Source organism: Scomber japonicus, chromosome 19 (assembly GCF_027409825.1).
Source record: "Scomber japonicus isolate fScoJap1 chromosome 19, fScoJap1.pri, whole genome shotgun sequence".
Lineage (NCBI taxonomy): Eukaryota > Metazoa > Chordata > Actinopteri > Scombriformes > Scombridae > Scomber > Scomber japonicus.
The window spans coordinates 31,196,816-31,216,510 of NC_070596.1; the positions used below are offsets into that span (position 1 = coordinate 31,196,816).

Genomic DNA, 19,695 nt, shown 5'->3' on the forward strand with positions numbered 1-19,695 from the left:
GGAAGGAAGAAAGGAAGAAGGAGAGGAGGGAAGGAAGGGAGAAAGGAAGGAAGGATAGGAGGAGAGGAAGGACGAGAGGAGGGAAGGAAGGAGGAGAGGAAGGAGGAGAAGGAAGAAAGAGGAGAGGAAGGAAGGAAGGAAGGAGAGGAAGGAAGGATAGGAGGAGGGCAGATAAAGTAAGGAAGGAGGGACGGAAGGAGGAGAGGTAGGAGGGAAGGAAGGAGGAGGGCAGATGAAGGGAGGAGGAAAGGAGGGAAGGAAGGATAGGAGGAGAGGGAGGAAGGAGGGAATGAAGGAAGGAGGGAAGGAGGGCAGATGAAGGACAGATAGGAGGGAAGGAAGGAAGGAATGAGGGAAGGAAGGAGGAGATGAAGGGAGGAAGGAGGAAAGGAGGGAAGGATAGAAGGAGGGAGACGAGGGGAGGACAGAGAGAAGGAGGGAAGGAGTAAGGAGATGAGGGAAGGACAGAGGGGAGGAAGTAAGGAGGTAAGGAGTAAGGAGACGAGGGTAGGACAGAGAGGTCTAGGCCTGTGTGTTGGTGCCGTTCTTGTCGGGGGGGGGCGGTGCTGGACGGCAGGTTGTTCTGGGAGGGGGGGGGCGGCGGCGTCGGGCTGCTTGCTGTCGCGGCGGGGGGGCATCCGCTCGTTGATGCGGTCCAGACCTCGAGCCTCCTCGAAGCTCTGGATCTTGTGCTGCGGGTTGAAACCTTGGATGGCTGCGAGGAGACGAGGAGACGAGGAGACGAGGAGACAAGGAGACAAGGAGACAATCAGAAACTAGAAGGACGCTTCATCAAGTTCAACAAACATCAAACTGATCAGGTCAGACTGAATGCTCCTGAAAATGTCAAATGGTGTAACCTCTCTCTCTCTACCTCCTTCCTTCCTTGCTTCCCCTCTTCCTTCCTTCCTTCCTCTCTCCCTTCCTTCCTCCCTCCCTCCCTCTTTTTCTTCCTTCCTTCCTTTGTTCCTTCCTCCCTTCCCTCCTCCCTCCCTCCCTCTTTTTCTTCCTTCCTTCCTTCCTCTCTCCCTTCCTCACCTTCCTTCCTCCCTCCCTCTTTTTCTTCCTTCCTTCCTTTATTCCTTCCTTCCTTCCCTCCTCCCTCCCTCCCTCCCTCTTTTTCTTCCTTCCTTCCTTCCTCCCTCCCTCTTTTTCTTCCTTCCTTCCTTTATTCCTTCCTCACCTTCCTTCCTCCCTCCATCTTTTTCTTCCTTCCTCCCTCCCTCTCTTTCTTCCTTCCTTACCTTCCTTCCTTCCTTACCTTCTTTCGTCCTTCCTCTCTCCCTTCCTTCCTTCGTCCCTCTATTTCTTCCTTCCTTTCTCCCTTTCTCTCTTCCCTCCTTCCTTCCTTCCTCCCTTCCAAAGTTTTTATGGTTACACCACTTAGACATTTTTGCCATAATCCTCTAATATATTCTTCTCTCTTTCTTTCTTCCTCTTTCCTTACCTTCTTCCTTCATTCCTTCTTTCTTCCCTCTCCTCCTCCTTTCCTTCCTCTCTTCCTTCCTTCCTTCCTTCTCTTTATTCCTTCCTTACCTTCTTCTTTTCTTCCTCACCTTCCTTACTTCCTCTCTCACTTCCTAACTATAACTAATATTTTATAATTTTTCCTTTAAAGCTTTTTATTATTATTATTATTTCACACTTTAGTTTGATAGGAACATAAAGACAGGAAACAGGAAACAGGAAGTAGTCAAAGGTTAAATCATTAGAACAGAAACTTACTTCAGACACGACGAGGAGGAAGCAGGAAGCAAAGAACAGACGTTGATTAAAAGGCCATTTCACAGCGTTAGTGATCATCCCAAAATATAAAGAGTCTGAATATTAATATATAATATAATAAACTATGTTATTTATTAATTATTTAAGTTAAACAGGAAGCAGTTTATTTATATTTGATCCTTTTTCTTCAGTCAAGTTTAATATATGCAGGTTTTTTATTGTTGTTAAAATTCATATCTAATATAATAATATATTGTTAAGACGACTTTAAAATGAAGAGAATGAAAGATTCAAGATTTGATTTCATTATAACAACAAGAAGATGAGGAAGAGGTAAAGTTTTAAAGCATCCAGAGACAGAGAGACACACAGACAGACAGAGACAGAGAGAGAGACATAGAGAGAGAGACAGACATAGAGAGAGAGACATAGAAAGAGAGAGAGAGAGACATAGAGAGACATAGAGAGAGAGAGAGACATAGAGAGACATAGAGAGAGAGAGAGAGAGAGAGAGACATAGAGAGAGACATAGAGAGAGACATAGAGAGAGAGAGAGAGAGAGAGAGAGAGAGAGAGAGAGAGAGAGAGAGAGAGAGAGAGAGAGAGAGAGAGAGAGAGAGAGAGAGAGAGAGAGAAGAGAGAGAGAGAGAGAGAGAGAGAGAGAGATATGATGATTGGTTGCGTACCTCGTGCCTCCTCTGCCTCTACGGTGGCTGTGTAAGCGTGAGTAGCAGAGCCAACATGCCCCAGACATGGAGAGAGAGTCACAACGTTAGAGATTTAGTGACATCACAGCAAACAGTCAGTCCTGTTAAACATACAACCCCCACCCCCCCCCCCCCCCCCATCATCAGGCCCCCCCCCCCCATCATCAGGCCCCCCCCCCCCATCAGGCCCCCCCACTCCCCCATCACCCCCACATCATCACCCCCCTCCCATCATCACCTCCCCATGACAGCAACCAGTCAGTCTTGTTAACAAACATACAAAACAACCCAAAAACAAACAACCCCCCCCATATCACACCCCCCCTCCTATCATCACCCCCCCCCCCCCCATGACAGAGGTTAGAACATTATTTACTGAAGGACTCAAAAATTAACTTTAAATATTCAAATGTAAAATTTATCAAAAGAAAAACAGTTAAAATCAGTCAGGAGGGAGGTGTGTGTGTGTGTGTGTGTGTGTGTGTGTGTGTGTGAGCAGTTCGTCTCCGTGTGTGTGTGTGTGTGTGTGTGTGAGAGCAGTTCGTCTCCGTGTGTGTGTGTGTGTGTGTGTGTGAGAGCAGTTAGTCTCAGTGTGTGTGTGTGTGAGCAGTTGGTCTCAGTGTGTGTGTGTGTGTTAGCCTCAGTGTGTGTGTGTGTGTGTGAGAGCAGTTAGTCTCAGTGTGTGTGTCTGTGAGCAGTTAGTCTCCGTGTGTGTGTGTGTGTGTTAGCCTCAGTGTGTGTGTGTGTGTGTGTGTGTGAGAGCAGTTAGTCTCAGTGTGTGTGTGTGAGCAGTTGGTCACTAAAATCACTAATTGTTCCATCATATCGTTCCTGCGGTATGAGCGGGTTTTTAATGTGACGTCTGGTCAGAGAGAGAGTGGAGGTCCCTCAGGTCTTGTGCAGCTGCAGCGTGAAGTACAACCCCTCCCGTACTCGGTTGCTGATACAAGCAGGTAGCTCTGCAGGCTGTATGATGGCTGAAGGAGGCGAGCCCCCGGACTTTCCCCACCCGTGTTAGTCTCAGTGTGTGCGTGTGTGTGTGTGTTGGCCTCAGTGTGTGTTTGTGTGTGTGAGTGTGTGTGAGTGTGTGTTAGTCTCAGTGTGTGTGTGTGTGTTAGTGTTAAAGTTCGACTCACCGCTTTCCAGAGACGGCCGTCTCCAGACAGAACTCCCATCGGCAGAGTACCGGTCGGAGTCAGACCCTTCAGCTGCAACACACACTCATTCTCCTCCCTGCACACACACACACACACACACACACACACACACACACACACACACACACACACACACACACACACACACACACACACACACACACACACACACACACACACACACACAGACAGGTCATTATAGTTCAGCTTCACTTTTCTGCAGGTGAATAATGACAATAGTGTGTTAAGGCGGTAATGGTGAGTTAAGGTGGTAATAGTGTGTTAAGGCGGGTAACGGTAATAATGAGTTAAGGTGGTAATAGTGAGTTAAGGTGATAGTGTGTTAAGGTGGTAATAGTGAGTTAAGGTGGTAATAGTGTGTTAAGGCGGGTAACGGTAATAATGAGTTAAGGTGGTAATAGTGAGTTAAGGTGGTAATAGTGAGTTAAGGTGGTATTAGCGAGTTACAGTGGTATTAGCGAGTTAAGGCGGTATTAGTGAGTTAAGGTGTATTAATGAGTTAAGGTGGTATTAGTGAGTTAAGGTGGTATTAGTGAGTTAAGGCGGTAATAGTGAGTTAAGGTGGTATTAGTGAGTTAAGGTGGTATTAGTGACTTAAGGTGGTATTAGTGAGTTAAGGTGCTTTATACTGACTGGTGTTCCTATTATTTTGTCCCCCTCTCATGTATGTTAATAGCCTTAAAATAACCGCCAGACGTTTTTTCATCATTAAAAGATGATCGTGACACACTTCCGTCAGATTAAAGGAGGACACGTGTAAATCTAGAAGAAGTCATTAATTAGCCTTCAAACTGAAACTGGAGCACCTTCCCTCCCTCCCTCCTTTCCTTCCTTCCTTCCTTCCTCCCTAGCCTTTCTCTGAAACTGGAGCACGACTGGAAATAACCCAAATTATTATTTCACATTTTAAGATTTGAGATAATAAATCCGTCTTAACTGGCTCATCGTCAGGGTGAACTCAAACTTTCTTTATTCTTTATTTTAGCCATCTTTCCTTCCTTCCTTTCCTTTCTTCCTCCCTCCTTTCCTTCCTTCCTCATCGTCAGGGTGAACTCAAACTTTCTTTCACGTTAATGTTTAATAACCAACTTCCTTCCTTCCTTCCTTCCCTCCATCCTTTCCTTCCTTCCTTCCTTCCTCCATCCTTTCCTTCCTTCCTCCCTCCATCCTTTCCTTCCTTCCTTCTTTCCTTCTTTTCTTCCCTCCTTTCCTTCCTTCCTTCCTCCCTCCATCCTTTCCTTCCTTCCCTCCTTTCCTTCCTTCCTCCCTCCCTCCATCCTTTCCTTCCTTCCCTTCCTTCCCTCTTTTCCTTCCTCCCTCCTTTCCTTCTTCCTCCTTCCTTTCCTTCCTTCCTCATCGTCAGGGTGAACTCAAACTTTCTTTCCTCTTTATTTTATTCACATTCAATAACCGATGGGCTGACCTGAGCACAGAGAAGACGCAAGCCATCTTTCCTTCCTTCCTTCCTCCCTCCCTCCATCCCTTCCTTCCCTCTTTTCCTTCCTTCCTTCCTTCCCTCCCTCTTTTCCTTCCTTCCCTCTTTTCCTTCCTTCCTTCCTCCCTCCCTCCTTTCCTTCCTTCCTTCCTCCCTCCCTCCTTTCCTTCCTTTCTTCCCTCCTTTCCTTCCTTCCTTTCTTTTCTCCACTCCTTTCCTTCCTTCCTTCCTTCCTTCCTTCCTTCATCCCTCCCTCCCTCCCTCCTTTCCTTCCTTCCTTCCCTCCTTTCCTTCACATTAATGTTTAATAACCAACAGACTGACCTGAGCACAGAGAAGACGCGAGCCATCTTTCCTTCCTTTCTTCCTCCTTCCTTTCTTTCTCCCTCCTTTCCTTCCTTGCCTCCTTTCCTTCCTTCCTTTCCTTCCTTCCCTCCTTTCCTTCCTTCTTCCCTCCTTTCCTTCTCCTTAAAGTTTAATAACCCAAATTACTGACCTGAGCACAGAGAAGACGCGAGCCATCTTTCCAATGGCTCGGATCTTATTCCTGATCACTTCCTTCCTGACGGCCGGAGTTCCGCCTGCAAACACAAACAGGAAACACGTCAAGATAATAATAATAATAAAATATCACAGTTTCACATGTTTTACCACACTAACATATAAACATATTAACCCTTTAACAGTCAACATGCACCAGGAGATACATACATACATACATACATATACACATGTTTATACCTAAATACGGGAAACATATCCTGGTGGAGAAACAACTCATAAATCCAAAATATCCAAAAGTATTTTTAAAATTATTTGTGGAAATGTTTAGTTAGGTGCAAATGAGATAACTAGTGACATCAAAGTAAATAAAAAGAATAATCATCATGTCATTTTCCACTCCTGCCTGCTTAAGGGTTAAACCCCTACATGGGGCAACAGCAGGTGTAAGTTTATTTTAAAATCACAAACCATTTAAACCATTTCCTGGTAATGGGATGTTTTACTTGTATATTTATAAGTTTTGCTCTCAAATCAAAAAGTTTTGGGGTGAAAATTCGTAATTTCTGTTCTTAATGTATGTGAACTTGTGTGTTTTAATTATTTATTTATTAAGTTATTCATGTTCTTTAATGTAATGTTGGCTCAATGAAGTAATCTGCACTCTTCAATTTATAACGTGTGCAAAAAACCAGAGCTTTGTAAAATTATTTTGAAAAATGCTATTTAAATAAAATTATTATTATTATTATTATTATTATTATTATTATTATTAATTATAACTTGTAAGTTTTGCTCTCAAATCAAAAGGTTTGGAGTAATGTGTGTAGTGTAGATGTGTAGTTGGTGCAGAAATGAGGTCATTTGTGTGCAATAATGTCTCCTTGTAAGAGCGTTGGCGATCAGTTTAGCGTTGCCGTGACAACCAGCCGGCTCTGTGTGTTTAGTTTGTTATGATAAAGAAAATATTCAAATCTCTGGAAGTAACCAGGAAGTACAGCAGCTGCTGTTCCACCAGAAACCAGAAACCAGCAGAGACAGATTATCATACGGTTATCACACACACACACACACACAGACACACACACACACACACACACACACACACAGAGACACACACACACACCCACACACACCCAGTGAGAGACCCCCCCCCCCCCCCCCCAGAGTGAGTGTGTAGTATTAGTGTGTTGCTGTATCCTGCCTGCAGGGTTTCACTTCCTCCTTCAGGCTCTACTGTATTTGATTAATGATATTCACTGTCAAACTGTTTTCACTGAGCGTCGCCGTGGCAACAGCGTGGTGGCGGAGGAGGAAGAGGAAGAGGCGGCGCGGAGACGAGATGAAGAAGAGATACGAGTCAGTCCTGCTTTCAGTGTCATGAACATTCAGTAAGAGTTTTACTCACAGCAATAACTGGCTGATAAACCCTGCTGTTGGCCTCAAGTCAAGGAAGGAAGGAAGGAAGGAAGGAAGGGAGGGAGGGAAGGAAGGAAGGAAGTGAGGAAGGGAGGCAGGGAGGAAGGAAGAAGGAAAAAATGGAGGGAAGGAGGGAGGGAAGAAGGAAGGAGGGAGGGAGGAAAGAATGACAGAGAGAGGGAAGGAAGGGAGGTAGAAGGAAAGAAAGGAGGGAAAGAGGAGGGAGGGAGGAAAGAAGGAAGGAAGGGAGGAAGAAGGAAAGAGAGGAGGAAGGAAGGGAGGTAGAAGGAAAGAAAGGAGGGAAAGAAAGGGAGGGAGGGAGGAAAGAAGGGAGGGAGGGAGGAAGAAGGAAGGAAGGGAGGAAGAAGGAAAGAGAGGAGGGAAGGAAGGAAGGAAGGAAAGGAGGGAAGGAAGGGAGGGAGGGAGGAAAGAAGGAGGAAAGGAGGGAGAAGGAAAGAAAGGAGGGAAGGGAGGGAGGGAGGGAAGAAGGAAGGAAGGAGGGAGGAAAGAATGACAGAGGAAAGAAAGAGAGGAGAGACTGAGGAAGTAGGGAAGGAAGGAAGGAAGGAAGGAAAGGAGACGGGGTCAATTTGACCCGGGAGGACGACACGAGGGTTAATAACTAATTAATATGTTGATGATGTCACTAATTCATGTATTTATGATGATGTCACTAATTAATGTGTTGATGATGTCACTAATTAATGTGTTGATGATGTCACTAATTAATGTATTTATGATGATGTCACTAATTAAGATGTGTCGATGATGTCACTAATTAATGTATTTATGATGATGTCACTAATTAATGTGTTGATGATGTCACTAATTAATGTGTTGATGATGTCACTAATTAATGTGATGATGTCACTAATTAATGTATTTATGATGATGTCACTAATTAATGTGTTGATGATGTCACTAATTAATGTGTTGATGATGATGTCACTAATTAATGTATTTATGATGATGTCACTAATTAATGTGTTGATGATGTCACTAATTAATGTATTTATGATGATGTCACTAATTAATGTGTTGATGATGTCACTAATTAATGTATTTATGATGATGTCACTAATTAATGTGTTGATGATGTCACTAATTAATGTATTTATGATGATGTCATAATCTTTGTGTGTTTCACTGTTTAGAGACTAATACTGCTTTTTAGGATGCAGAAATTCAGATTGTGATGTGGTTAAAGGAGGCACATGTGCATTTAGCCCCCCCCCCTCTAACCCCGCTCCCCCCCCCCCCCCTCCTCTCTGTGTGCTTCACCTGCGTTCGGCCTGCAGGTGAAGCAGGGAAACACCTGCAGGCCGCCGGCTGTTCCCACGTTAGCCGAGCTGTTTGCTTTAATGTTCTACTACGTAAGTTATTCTGATGTCTTTGTTTTACACACATACACAGAGAGAGAGAGAGAGAGAGAGAGAGAGAGAGAGAGAGAGAGAGAGAGAGAGAGAGAGAGACAGAGAGAGAGAGAGAGAGAGAGAGAGAGAGAGAGAGAGAGAGAGAGAGAGAGAGACAGAGACAGAGACAGAGACAGAGACAGAGACAGAGACAGAGAGAGAGAGAGAGATATAATATATATATTATAATGATATAATATGTTATATTACATCATTATATTAATATTCTGCCTTTAATGTGTAAAATAAACCAGTTTGTACCATAAAAGCTTTTCTATATATTAATGAAATAAAGATTTACCATCTCCAGTAGGAAGCGTTCACAAGGAGAGAAACACACAATCATTAGAAATACACACATTAACAACATCTCAGTATAAATATATAAATATATAAATATATAAATGTCTCCTGCCTTCCACTCAGCGGCTGGATTCAAGTTATTTCTTAAGCTTTTAGTTTTAATCATGTGACATCGCTGCTGCAAACAGAAACTCTGCTTTGTGGTGCGTTCAAGGACATCTAGTTATTGAATGTAGTCTGGAAAACACACATACACATACACACACATACACACTCCTACACACAGACACACACTCACTCTTCTACACACACACACACACAAAGACACACACTCTCCTACACACACACACAAACACATACACAAACAGACACACTCCTACAGACTCTCTACACACACACAAAGACAAACACACACACACACACAGACACACTGTTCTACAGAGAGACACACACTCCTACACACACACACACACACACACACACACACAGGAGCAGAGTGTGAAGTCCAACCATCGAGTGGAGCGCTGAGAAAGTCTCACCTGCTCGACCACATGACCGTTTCCTCTCAGAGAAACCTGAAGGTGCCAAACTGTAAACTTCACACTGAAAGTGACAGTTTGTAATTTAACGAGCTGAAGATGCTCGTTAACACACATCACATGACCTCAGTCTGACCTCAGTCTGACCTCAGATACTATCCTGTCAGCTGACCCGCCGCTGGCCAATCAGAAGGCTTCAAAATGGCCCCAAAAAGCTCATAACTAGGGCTGTCAGCGTTAACGTGTTAATCGCGATTAGATTAATGCAATCCATAACGTGTTAATTTTTTAAAATCTCATTTTAATGTGTCAAGCCTTTTTGTCCCTTCTACTCCCCCGTAGACGGCTCCTCTAGCTGTAGCGCTATGCTTTGAAGTGGCCTCCTGCAGTAAACCTACCGCGCTGATGGAAAGTAAGAGAGCTACTGGACTTTTGAACGGCTTGTTTAACTTTAAAACACTTCCAGACGCTTCAGTTGACAAGTCAAAAGTAAAATGCAACCTGTGTCAAACGGAGTTTAACTACCACCGGAGTACGTGGAGTTTGAGTTAGCACCTCCACGCTAAACACCCAGGTGCAGCCAAGCCAGCCTCAGCTCCACCAAAGGACCATTTTGGAGTGTGGGAGTCGCAGCAGAGCCGTGATTGATTCCCAGTTAAGACACTCTGGTAAGAAATGCTTTACATTATGGGCTTAAAACTGCCTTCAAATGGAAAATAACACGATTTTAAACATGCATTAATCGGGATTAACTATGGAAACTCTGAGATTAATCTCGATTAAAATAATTAATCGTTTGACAGCCCTAGTTATTATTATTACTACTGTGGTTAGTGAGTAACACAGCGAGGTGGAGGTGTGATGATGATGATGATGAGGAGGAGCTGTGACTTCCTCTTACCTTCACACGTGTCGTCTCCTTCTGACATCAGCTCGTCGTCAGAGCAGATGTTCAACACGTTCACCAGCATCTCCGTCACTGTGGAGACACACCAGAGTCACATCGGCCATAATCACTACATAATAGTAACCACACACACACACACACACACACACGCACAGAGAGGAACATACACACAGGGACACACAGGAACACACACACAGACACACACGGGTTCAGTTTCATTTTTGCATTCGAACACTCTTTTTGTTTGATTGATATTTTGGAGATTGAATAATAAAGACACAAATGTCCTACCCATAATAAGGCCCAAACACAAAAAAGGTTAATTCAATCAAAGAAAATATTTTCAATTTTTAAAAAAAGTGTTCAAATGCAATTTTTTGGGTCTCAAATTTTTTTTTGCATTCAAACACTTTTTTTCTTTGATTGAAAAAGTTTTTTTTGACTGAATAATAAAGACACAAATCTACTTTCATAAATTAACTTCATTTTACTGGTTCAAGCTTTTGATGATTTTCTGCTTTATTCAGTTTTAAATCTTTGTTTGAATGTTTTTGGGTTTTAAACTGTCGGCTGTAGACGTCACGGTTGAGTTCTGACGGCTTCTTTCACTGAGCTCCACAATACTAACCTTTAACCTGGACATTTAACACTTCAGTATTTTACTTTGAAGGATTAAATATTATAAAACCTGCAGGACAATCAGAAGCTACCTGTTTATCACATCCTGCTTCACTCTGATTTCACTGATTTATGGGTTTTTGTCTTTATTTATAACGTGTTTGCAACCTCAGTGAGTTTAAAGGTTTCACACACACACAAACACACACACACACACACACACACACACACACACACACATCATGTCTCTCTAACCTTTCTCTCCTACGAAGGGCAGCGACCAGGTGAAGACGTCCATGAAGTTGGGCAGCCAGTAAGGATGAGGAGAGCAGTTAAACTGCCGGATGTTCATCACATTATTCTCATATTTCAGCACCGCAGCTGAGAACAGGACACACACACACACACACACACACACACACACACACACACACACACACACACACACACACACATTAACATTTCCACTTCATGATCCACCGTCTCCTGTTGCCAAGGCTTCAAGGTTTTCCCAACCTGTTGCCATGGTTTCCACCTCACTCCTCTTTACCTTTGTTGTTGTAGACGTCCAGGTAGTTGGGAGCAGAGAAGATGGTGATTAGAGACGGGAAGCCTGTCGTCTGACTTTTCCTGTACATTCGATACCTGGCGGACACAAACACACGTTCATAAAGGGCCGTCCAATCGAAAACCAGAGGGGGGGGGGGCGGGTGTGTGTGTGTGTGTGTATGTGTGTGTGTGTGTGTGGGGGTGGGGGGGTTTAACTCACCCTGCGTCCTGGCTTCATGTGCTCGTATTACAGACAACAGGTATTGTTCATCAGGAAGTCGCATACGGCCGGGTAACTGAAACACAGAGAGAGGAGAGGATGAGAGGAGGAGAGGAGGAGAGGAGGAGAGGATGAGAGAGGAGAGGAGGAGTGGAGGAGTGGAGAAGAGGGGGATGAGAAGAGGAGAGGATGAGAGGAGGAGAGGATGAGAGGAGGAGTGGAGGAGTGGAGAAGAGGAGGAGAGGATGAAGAGGGATGAGAGGATGAGAGGAGGAGAGGATGAGAGTAGGAGAGGAGAGGATGAGAGGAGAGGAGGAGAGGAGGAGAGGATGAGAGGAGGAGAGGAGGAGAGGATGAGAGGAGGAGTGGAGGAGTGGAGAAGAGGAGGATGAGAGGAGGAGAGGAGGAGAGGATGAGTGGATGAGTGGATAAGAGGAGGGGAGGATGAGAGGAGGAAAGGATTGAGAGGATGAGAGGAGGACAGGAGGAGAGGATGAGAGGAGGAGAGGATGAGAGGAGGAGGAGAGGAGGAGTGGAGAAGAGGGAGGATGAAAGGAGGAGAGGATGAGAGGATAAGAAGAGGGGAGGATGAGAGGAGGAGAGGATGAGAGGAGGAGAGGATGACAGGAGGAGAGGATGGCAGGAGGAGAGGAGGAGAGATGAGAGGAGGAGGAGGAGAGGATGAGAGGAGGAGTGGAGGAGAGGAGGAGAGGATGAGAGGAGGAGAGGATGAGAGGAGGATGAGAGGAGGAGTGGATGAGAGGATGAGAGGATGAGAGGAGAGGAGGAGAGGATAAGAGGAGAGGAGGATGAGAGGAGGAGAGAAGGAGAGGATGAGAGGAGGAGAGGATGAGAGGAGGGGAGGAGCAGAGGAGGAGAGGAGGAGAGGATGAGAGGATGAGTGGATGATGAGGATGAGTGGATGAGTGGAGGAGAGGATGAGAGGAGGAGAGGATGAGAGGAGGAGTGGATGAGAGGAGGAGTGGATGAGAGGATGAGTGGATGAGAGGATGAGTGGAGGAGAGGATGAGTGGAGGAGAGGAGGAGAGGAGGAGAGGAGAGTGGATGAGAGGAGGAGTGGATGAGAGGAGGAGTGGATGAGAGGATGAGAGGAGAGGAGGAGAGGATAAGAGGAGAAGAGGACGAGAGGATGACAGGAGGAGAGGAGGGGAGGAGCAGAGGAGGAGAGGATGAGTGGAGGAGAGGATGAGTGGAGGAGAGGAGGAGAGGATGAGTGGAGGAGAGGAGGAGAGGATGAGAGGAGGAGAGGAGGAGAGGATGAGTGGAGGAGGAGGAGGAGAGGATGAGAGGAGGAGTGGAGGAGAGGAGGAGAGATGAGAGGAGGAGGATGAGAGGAGAGAGGAGGAGTGGAGGACAGGAGGATAGGAGGAGAGGAGGAGGAGGAGAGGAGGAGAGGATGATGAGAGGAGGAGAGGATGAGAGGATAAGAGGAGGAGAGGAGGGTTAGGGTTAGAGGATGAGAGGAGAGGATGAGAGGAGAGGAGGAGAGGATGAGAAGAGGAGAGAAGGAGAGGATGAGAGGATGAGAGGAGGAGAGGAGAAGGAGGAGAGGACGAGTTGATGAGAAGAGGAGAGGAGGAGAGGAGGAGTGGATGAGAGGAGAGGAGGAGAGGATGAGAGGAAGAGAAGATGAGAGGAGGAGATGAGGGGAGGAAGAGAGGATGAGAGGAAGAGAGGATGAGAGGGGAGAGGATGAGAGGGGAGAGGATGAGAGGAGGAGAGGGGAGAGGATGAGAGGAGGAGAGGAGGAGAGGAGGAGAGGATGAGTGGAGGAGAGGATAAGAGATGAGAGGATGAGAGGATGAGAGGGGAGAGGATGAGAGGAGGAGAGGGGAGAGGAGGAGAGGAGGAGAGGTGGAGAGGAGGAGAGGAGGAGGAGAGGGATGAGAGGATGAGAGGAGAGGATGAGAGGAGGAGAGGTGGAGAGGAGGAGAGGAGGAGAGGAGGAGGAGAGGATGAGAGGAGAGGATGAGTGGAGGAGAGGAGGAGAGGAGGAGAGGAGTGTGTTTTATTGTGTTTCCTCTCCTCCTCTAAATGTCGAGTTGTGTCAAGCGCTGGGCCGGCTGCTGGCTGTCACCTCGGTTGCTATGACAATCACCTCGGTTGCTATGACAGTCACCTCGGTTGCTATGACAGTTGAGCAGGCTGCTTAAACTCGAGTATATCAAGAGATGCTAAAAGTGCTAAAATTAGAGATCAATTAAGGTCAAGGCTCTCTCACACACACACACACACACACACACACACAGAGCAACACACACACTGAGCAAACACACACACACACACACACAGAGCAACACACACACTGAGCAACACACACACACCTGAGCAGAGAGAGGAGAGCTTCTATCTGATCACACACACACACACAGAGCAACACCACACACACACACACACAGAGCAACACACACACACACACAGAGCAACACACACACACACACACACACACACACACACACACACACACACACACACACACACACACACACAGAGCAACACACACACACAGAGCAGAGCAGAGAGAGGAGAGCTTCTATCTGATCTCCACACACACTGAGCAACACACACACTGAGCAACACACACACACTGAGCAACACACACACACACACACACACTGAGCAACACACACACACACACACACTGAGCAACACACACACAGACAGAGCAAAACATGCACATGCACACACACACACTGAGCAACACACACACTGAGCAACACACACACACAGAGCAACACACCCACCCACCCACCCACCCACACACACACACACACTGAGCAAAACACACACACACCCACACACACTGAGCAACACACACACACACACAGAGCAGAGAGGAGAGCTTCTATCTGATCACAGCTGTTTCATTACCTTTTACTCTTTTAGTCATTATTCTGCCTCCGTAGGGTTAGCTGACCGGCTAGTTTGGTATATTATAATATAGTGATGTAGCATACGAGTGTTTTCCTGCTTTTAAAGGCTGATCACAGGAAGATGATGTCACTTCCTGAACTTATCAGACTGTTCTGTTATCTTATCTTTTACTCACTTTATCATTATATTCACATTACTGATGATTATTTATCAGAAGTCTCATTGTGTGAATATCAGTAACAACCTAGGGGAGTTTCTGGTTTTGTCTCATCTGTTTTATAACACAAACTTTCTCATTACTGCTGAACATTAAACTAAAATACGCTTCTGGAAACATTTAAGATGAGAAATAAAACTTTGATTCATATTTAATCATCACAGCCTCGTTAATAAACATCATCTGCTGCTCCGTCCCTCTCTGATTCTGCTGCTGCTCTGACATGACGAGTTTAATTAAAGGCCTGAATGTTCCTGCGTGTTTTACCAGGGGCCCCAAACAAGGAGGGGGGGGGGGGGGGGGATAGGCATGGGCCGGTATGAGATTCTGGCGGTATGACCATAAGTAATAATATCATAGTTTCATGGTTTCACGGTATGGTGGTATTATGATTCCAGCTCAGACAGACATGTTAATTTAACCTGAATCTGTAATGACAGTGTGAGGGGTCGTGATACTCTACGCTGCAGCTGCACCACCTGAGGGGTTTCTGACCAGCACTTCCTGTCTTTGACCAGCACTTCCTGTCTTTGACCAGCACTTCCTGTCTTTGACCAGACAAAAAACATCTCATACCTCAGGAACGGTATGACAGAACATTTGGCGGTGTCAGTTTTATTTCGTGGCTTTTTCAAATCACAGTATACTATGAACACGGTTATCATCCATGCCTGGGGGGGGGGGGGGGGGTCTTATATTTGGGTTAAAACAGTAACTGATAGATTCAGCCATCATGTAAATAACTGGTATCTGCTGGTATCTGCTGCCTTAAAGGAAATCTACAGGAAACTGATGACTGGATGAAGTGTTCTGTGAGAAGTGTTATAATGAAGTCCTGGAGGGGCCTGAGGCAGGTGTGAGGGGGGGTGGGGGGGGGGGGGGGGGGTGGGGGGGTGTGTGTGTGTGTGTGTGGGGGGGGGGGCTTAAATTAAAAGCCAGCGTATCCACCTGTGTGAGATGTGCTAATAAGTAAAGAGAACGAGCTGCCAGGTGGAAGTGATGACTTCATTATATCTGATATTATACTAGAAACTACAGATTAATACTAAATATAACTAAATTATTAGGGCTGTCAGCGTTAGCGCGTTAATCACGATTAGATTAATGTAATCCATAACGCATCAATTTTTTTTTAAATCTCATTTTAATGTTGCAAGCCTTTTTGTCCCTTCTACTCCCCCGTAGACGGCTCCTCTAGCTGTAGCGCTATGCTTTGAAGTGGCCTCCTGCAGTAAACCTACCGCGCTGATGGAAAGTAAGAGAGCTACTGGACTTTTGAACGGCTTGTTTTAACTTTAAAAACACTTCCAGACGCTTCAGTTGACAAGTCAAAAGTAAAATGCAACCTGTGTCAAACGGAGTTTTAACTACCACCGAGATACGTGGAGTGTTTGAGTTAGCACCTCCACGGCTAAACACCCAGGTGCAGCCAAGCCAGCCTCAGCTCCACCAAAGGACCATTTTGGAGTGTGGGAGTCGCAGCAGAGCCGTGATTGATTCCCAGTTAAGACACTCTGGTAAGAAATGCTTTACATTATGGGCTTAAAACTGCCTTCAAATGGAAAATAACAGGATTTTAAACATGCAATTCAAAACGCCATTAATCGTGATTAACTATGGAAACTCTGAGATTAATCTAGATTAAAAAATTAATCGTTTGACAGCCCTAGATATCATTAGGTGTTTTATCTTCTTCTCTGTTATTGATCTTGTTTTTGCTGTTTTTGAGTTTAATAAACATGTTTAACTTGTGGATCATATTCAGAGCAGCAGCTGTGTTTTAGTTTCTTTAATGAATAACTACGAGCAAAACTAAACGTGAGAGCGGCAACAACAGTGTTCACCTCTCTGTGACCTTAATATACACACACACACAGACAGAGAGACACACACACACACACAGAGAGAGACACATACACGCACACACAGAGAGAGAGAGACACACACACACACACACACAGAGACACATACACACACACACCACACACAGAGCGAGACACACACACACACACACAGAGACACACACAGAGAGAGAGCCACACACACACACACACACACACACACACACACACCACAGAGACACACACACACACAGAGACACACACAGAGCCACACAGAGACACACACACACACACACACACACACACAGAAAGAGACACACACACACAGAGAGAGAAAGAGACACACACACACAGAGAGAGAAAGAGACACACACACACACACACATCACACAGAGCCACACAGAGCCAACACACACACACACACACAGACACCACACACACCAGCATCACAAATATTAAGACAGAGCAGAGAAGGCTAATATTATTGTCCGTGTGTGACAGAGGATTTAACTGCTCAGATAAGCTGCTGTTTATAAAAGCTTTAATCAGCTCAGATTAACGGCTGTGTGTGTGTGTGTGTGTGTGTGTGTGTGTGTGTGTGTGTGTGTGTGTGTGTGTGTGTGTGTGTGTGTGTGTGTGTGGTGTGTGTACCTGTAGAAGTACGAGCAGCCTCTCACGCTGTTGTGGCAGAAGTGTTCCTGGGTTTTCTCTGAGCCGTAGTCTTCTCCTGGATCAGACCACAGCAGGTCACACATCGGCCCGAAGGCTGGAGGCTCCTTAAACCGGTCCAGCTACAAACAGAGAGACACACACACACACACAGAGACACACACACACAGAGAGACACACACACACACACACACACAGACTTTGAGTTAGAGCGCTTAGCATATATCAGCTCCCAATACAGGTACATCTACTCCCAATACAGGTACATCTACTCCAATGCAGGTACATCTACTCCCAATGCAGGTACATCTACTCCCAATGCAGGTACATCTACTCCCAATACAGGTACATCTGCTCCTAATGCAGGTACATCTACTCCAATGCAGGTACACTCAAGCCAGAAGAAGAGCAGAAAGGTTTGAAACATCACTTGTGATATTCTATTAAATGATACCTGCGTTGGGAGCTGCAGTGTGCCGACTCTTTTCTGCTATTAAACTTTTTTTTTTTTTTTTAAAGGAAAATCACTTGGGTTAGGGTTTGTGTGCTAGTTTGTTAACTATAGAGACTCTCAGCATAGTGTGTGTGTGTGAGATGTATATTAATAATCATTTGAAGACTGGAGGAGTGGATGCTTCTATTCACATGATGGGAATCTGGTGCTGGTGTCATAAGTTTTTAAATGACATCCATGTCGTATGACAAAGGTGTGAGGTGTGTGTGTGTTTTGTGACGTTACCCTCCCGGATGTCGTCCAGCAGGTGACCTCAGGGCTCAGACCTCCATGAACACACAGGAACTGCTGGTTGAGGAGCGCAGCCAGAGGCAAGCAGTCGAACGCCTCCATGCAGGCGTCATACACACGCTCAGAGTACTTGATTTTACCTGGAGGACACACACACACACACACACACACACACACACACACACACACACACACAGATCAGGTTTTAACACACACACACAGATACAGCAGCAGTGAGATGGTGCGTGGTGGTGCGTTCAGGGACCCTTACACTCCTGTTTGAAGGTGAAGTACTCTGTGAGGTGTCGGCACTCGTGGTTCCCTCTGAGGAGGAAGAGGGTGTTGGGATGGTTGATCTTCAGAGCCCACAGGAACAGCACACACTGCAGAGAGACAGGTGAGACGGGTCAGACAGGTGAGACGGGTCAGACAGAGGAGAGACAGGTGAGAGAGGAGAGAGAGAGGAGAGACATGTGAGACCGGTGAGAGAGAGAGAGAGAGAGAGAGAGAGACATGTGAGACCGGTGAGAGAGAGAGAGAGAGACATGTGAGACCGGTGAGAGAGAGAGAGAGAGAGAGAGAGAGACATGTGAGACCGGAGAGAGAGAGAGAGAGAGAGAGACATGTGAGACCGGTGAGAGAGAGAGAGAGAGACATGTGAGACCGGTGAGAGAGAGAGAGAGAGACATGTGAGACCGGTGAGAGAGAGAGAGAGAGAGAGAGAGAGAGAGAGGAGAGAGAGAGATGAGAGAGAGAGAGAGAGGAGAGAGAGAGAGAGAGAGAGAGGAGAGAGAGAGAGAGAGAGAGAGGTGAGAGACAGGTGAGAGACAGGAGAGAGGATGAGAGAGACAGGTGAGACAGGTTAGGGAGAGGAGAGACAGGTGAGAGACAGGTGAGACGGGTTAGGGAGAGGAGAGACAGGTGAGAGAGGAATAGCGACAGGTAGAGAGAGGAGAGACAGGTGAGACAGGTTAGGAGAAGAGGAGAGACAGGTGAGAGAGGAGAGAGAGAGGAGAGACAGGTTAGAGAGAGAGAGGTGAGACAGGAGAGAGAGGTGAGACAGGTTAGAGAAGCGAGAGAGAGAGAGGAGAGGGACAGGTGAGAGAGGTTAGGGAGAAGAGGAGAGACAGGTGAGAGAGAGGAGAGATGGGTGGAGACAGAGGAGAGACAGGCGAGACAGGAGAGAGGAAGACAGGTGAGAGAGGGGAGAGAGAGGAGAGACAGGCGAGAGAGGAGAGACAGGTGAGAGAGAGGAGAGATGGGTGAGACAGAGGAGAGAGGAGGTGAGACAGGAGAGACAGGTGAGACAGAGGAGAGAGAGGTGAGACAGGAGAGACAGGTGAGAGAGAGGAGAGACAGGCGAGAGAGGGGAGACAGGTGAGACAGAGAGGAGAGGACAGGTGAGAGAGGGGAGAGAGAGGAGAGAGAGAGAGACAGAGAGAGACAGAGACAGGTGAGACAGGTGAGAGAGAGGAGACAGGTGTGAGAGGAGAGAGAGACAGAGGGAGAGAGAGAGAGAGAGGTGAGACAGGTGAGAGAGAGGAGAGAGAGGTGAGAGAGAGGAGAGAGAGGTGAGACGGGTCAGACAGGAGAGACGGGTTAGAGAGAGGAGAGACAGGAGAGAGAGTAGAGAGACAGGTGAGAGACAGGAGAGAGAGGAGAGACAGGAGAGAGAGGAGAGACAGGTGAGACAGAGAGGAGAGACAGGTGAGAGAGGGGAGAGAGAGGAGAGAGAGAGAGACAGAGAGAGACAGAGACAGGTGAGACAGGTGAGAGAGAGGAGACAGGTGTGAGAGGAGAGAGAGACAGAGGGAG

The 19,695-nt window shown here is 46.3% G+C and overlaps 1 protein-coding gene across 1 annotated transcript; it reads right to left on the reverse strand.

The window, feature by feature from the left end:
- Positions 1-522: 522 nt before the first annotated feature.
- Positions 523-18,269, reverse strand: ppp3ccb (protein phosphatase 3, catalytic subunit, gamma isozyme, b; the record flags this gene model as incomplete). The annotated part of the gene is given in 15 exon segments (XM_053339575.1): positions 523-558; positions 560-595; positions 597-715; positions 2,412-2,438; positions 3,569-3,589; positions 3,592-3,665; positions 5,542-5,626; positions 10,121-10,198; positions 11,000-11,125; positions 11,295-11,389; positions 11,510-11,555; positions 11,558-11,589; positions 17,118-17,257; positions 17,875-18,020; positions 18,152-18,269. Coding segments are annotated over 15 exon segments (1,179 nt in total), but the record flags the coding sequence as incomplete, so codon positions are not given.
- Between the last annotated feature and the right edge of the window lie 1,426 nt (positions 18,270-19,695).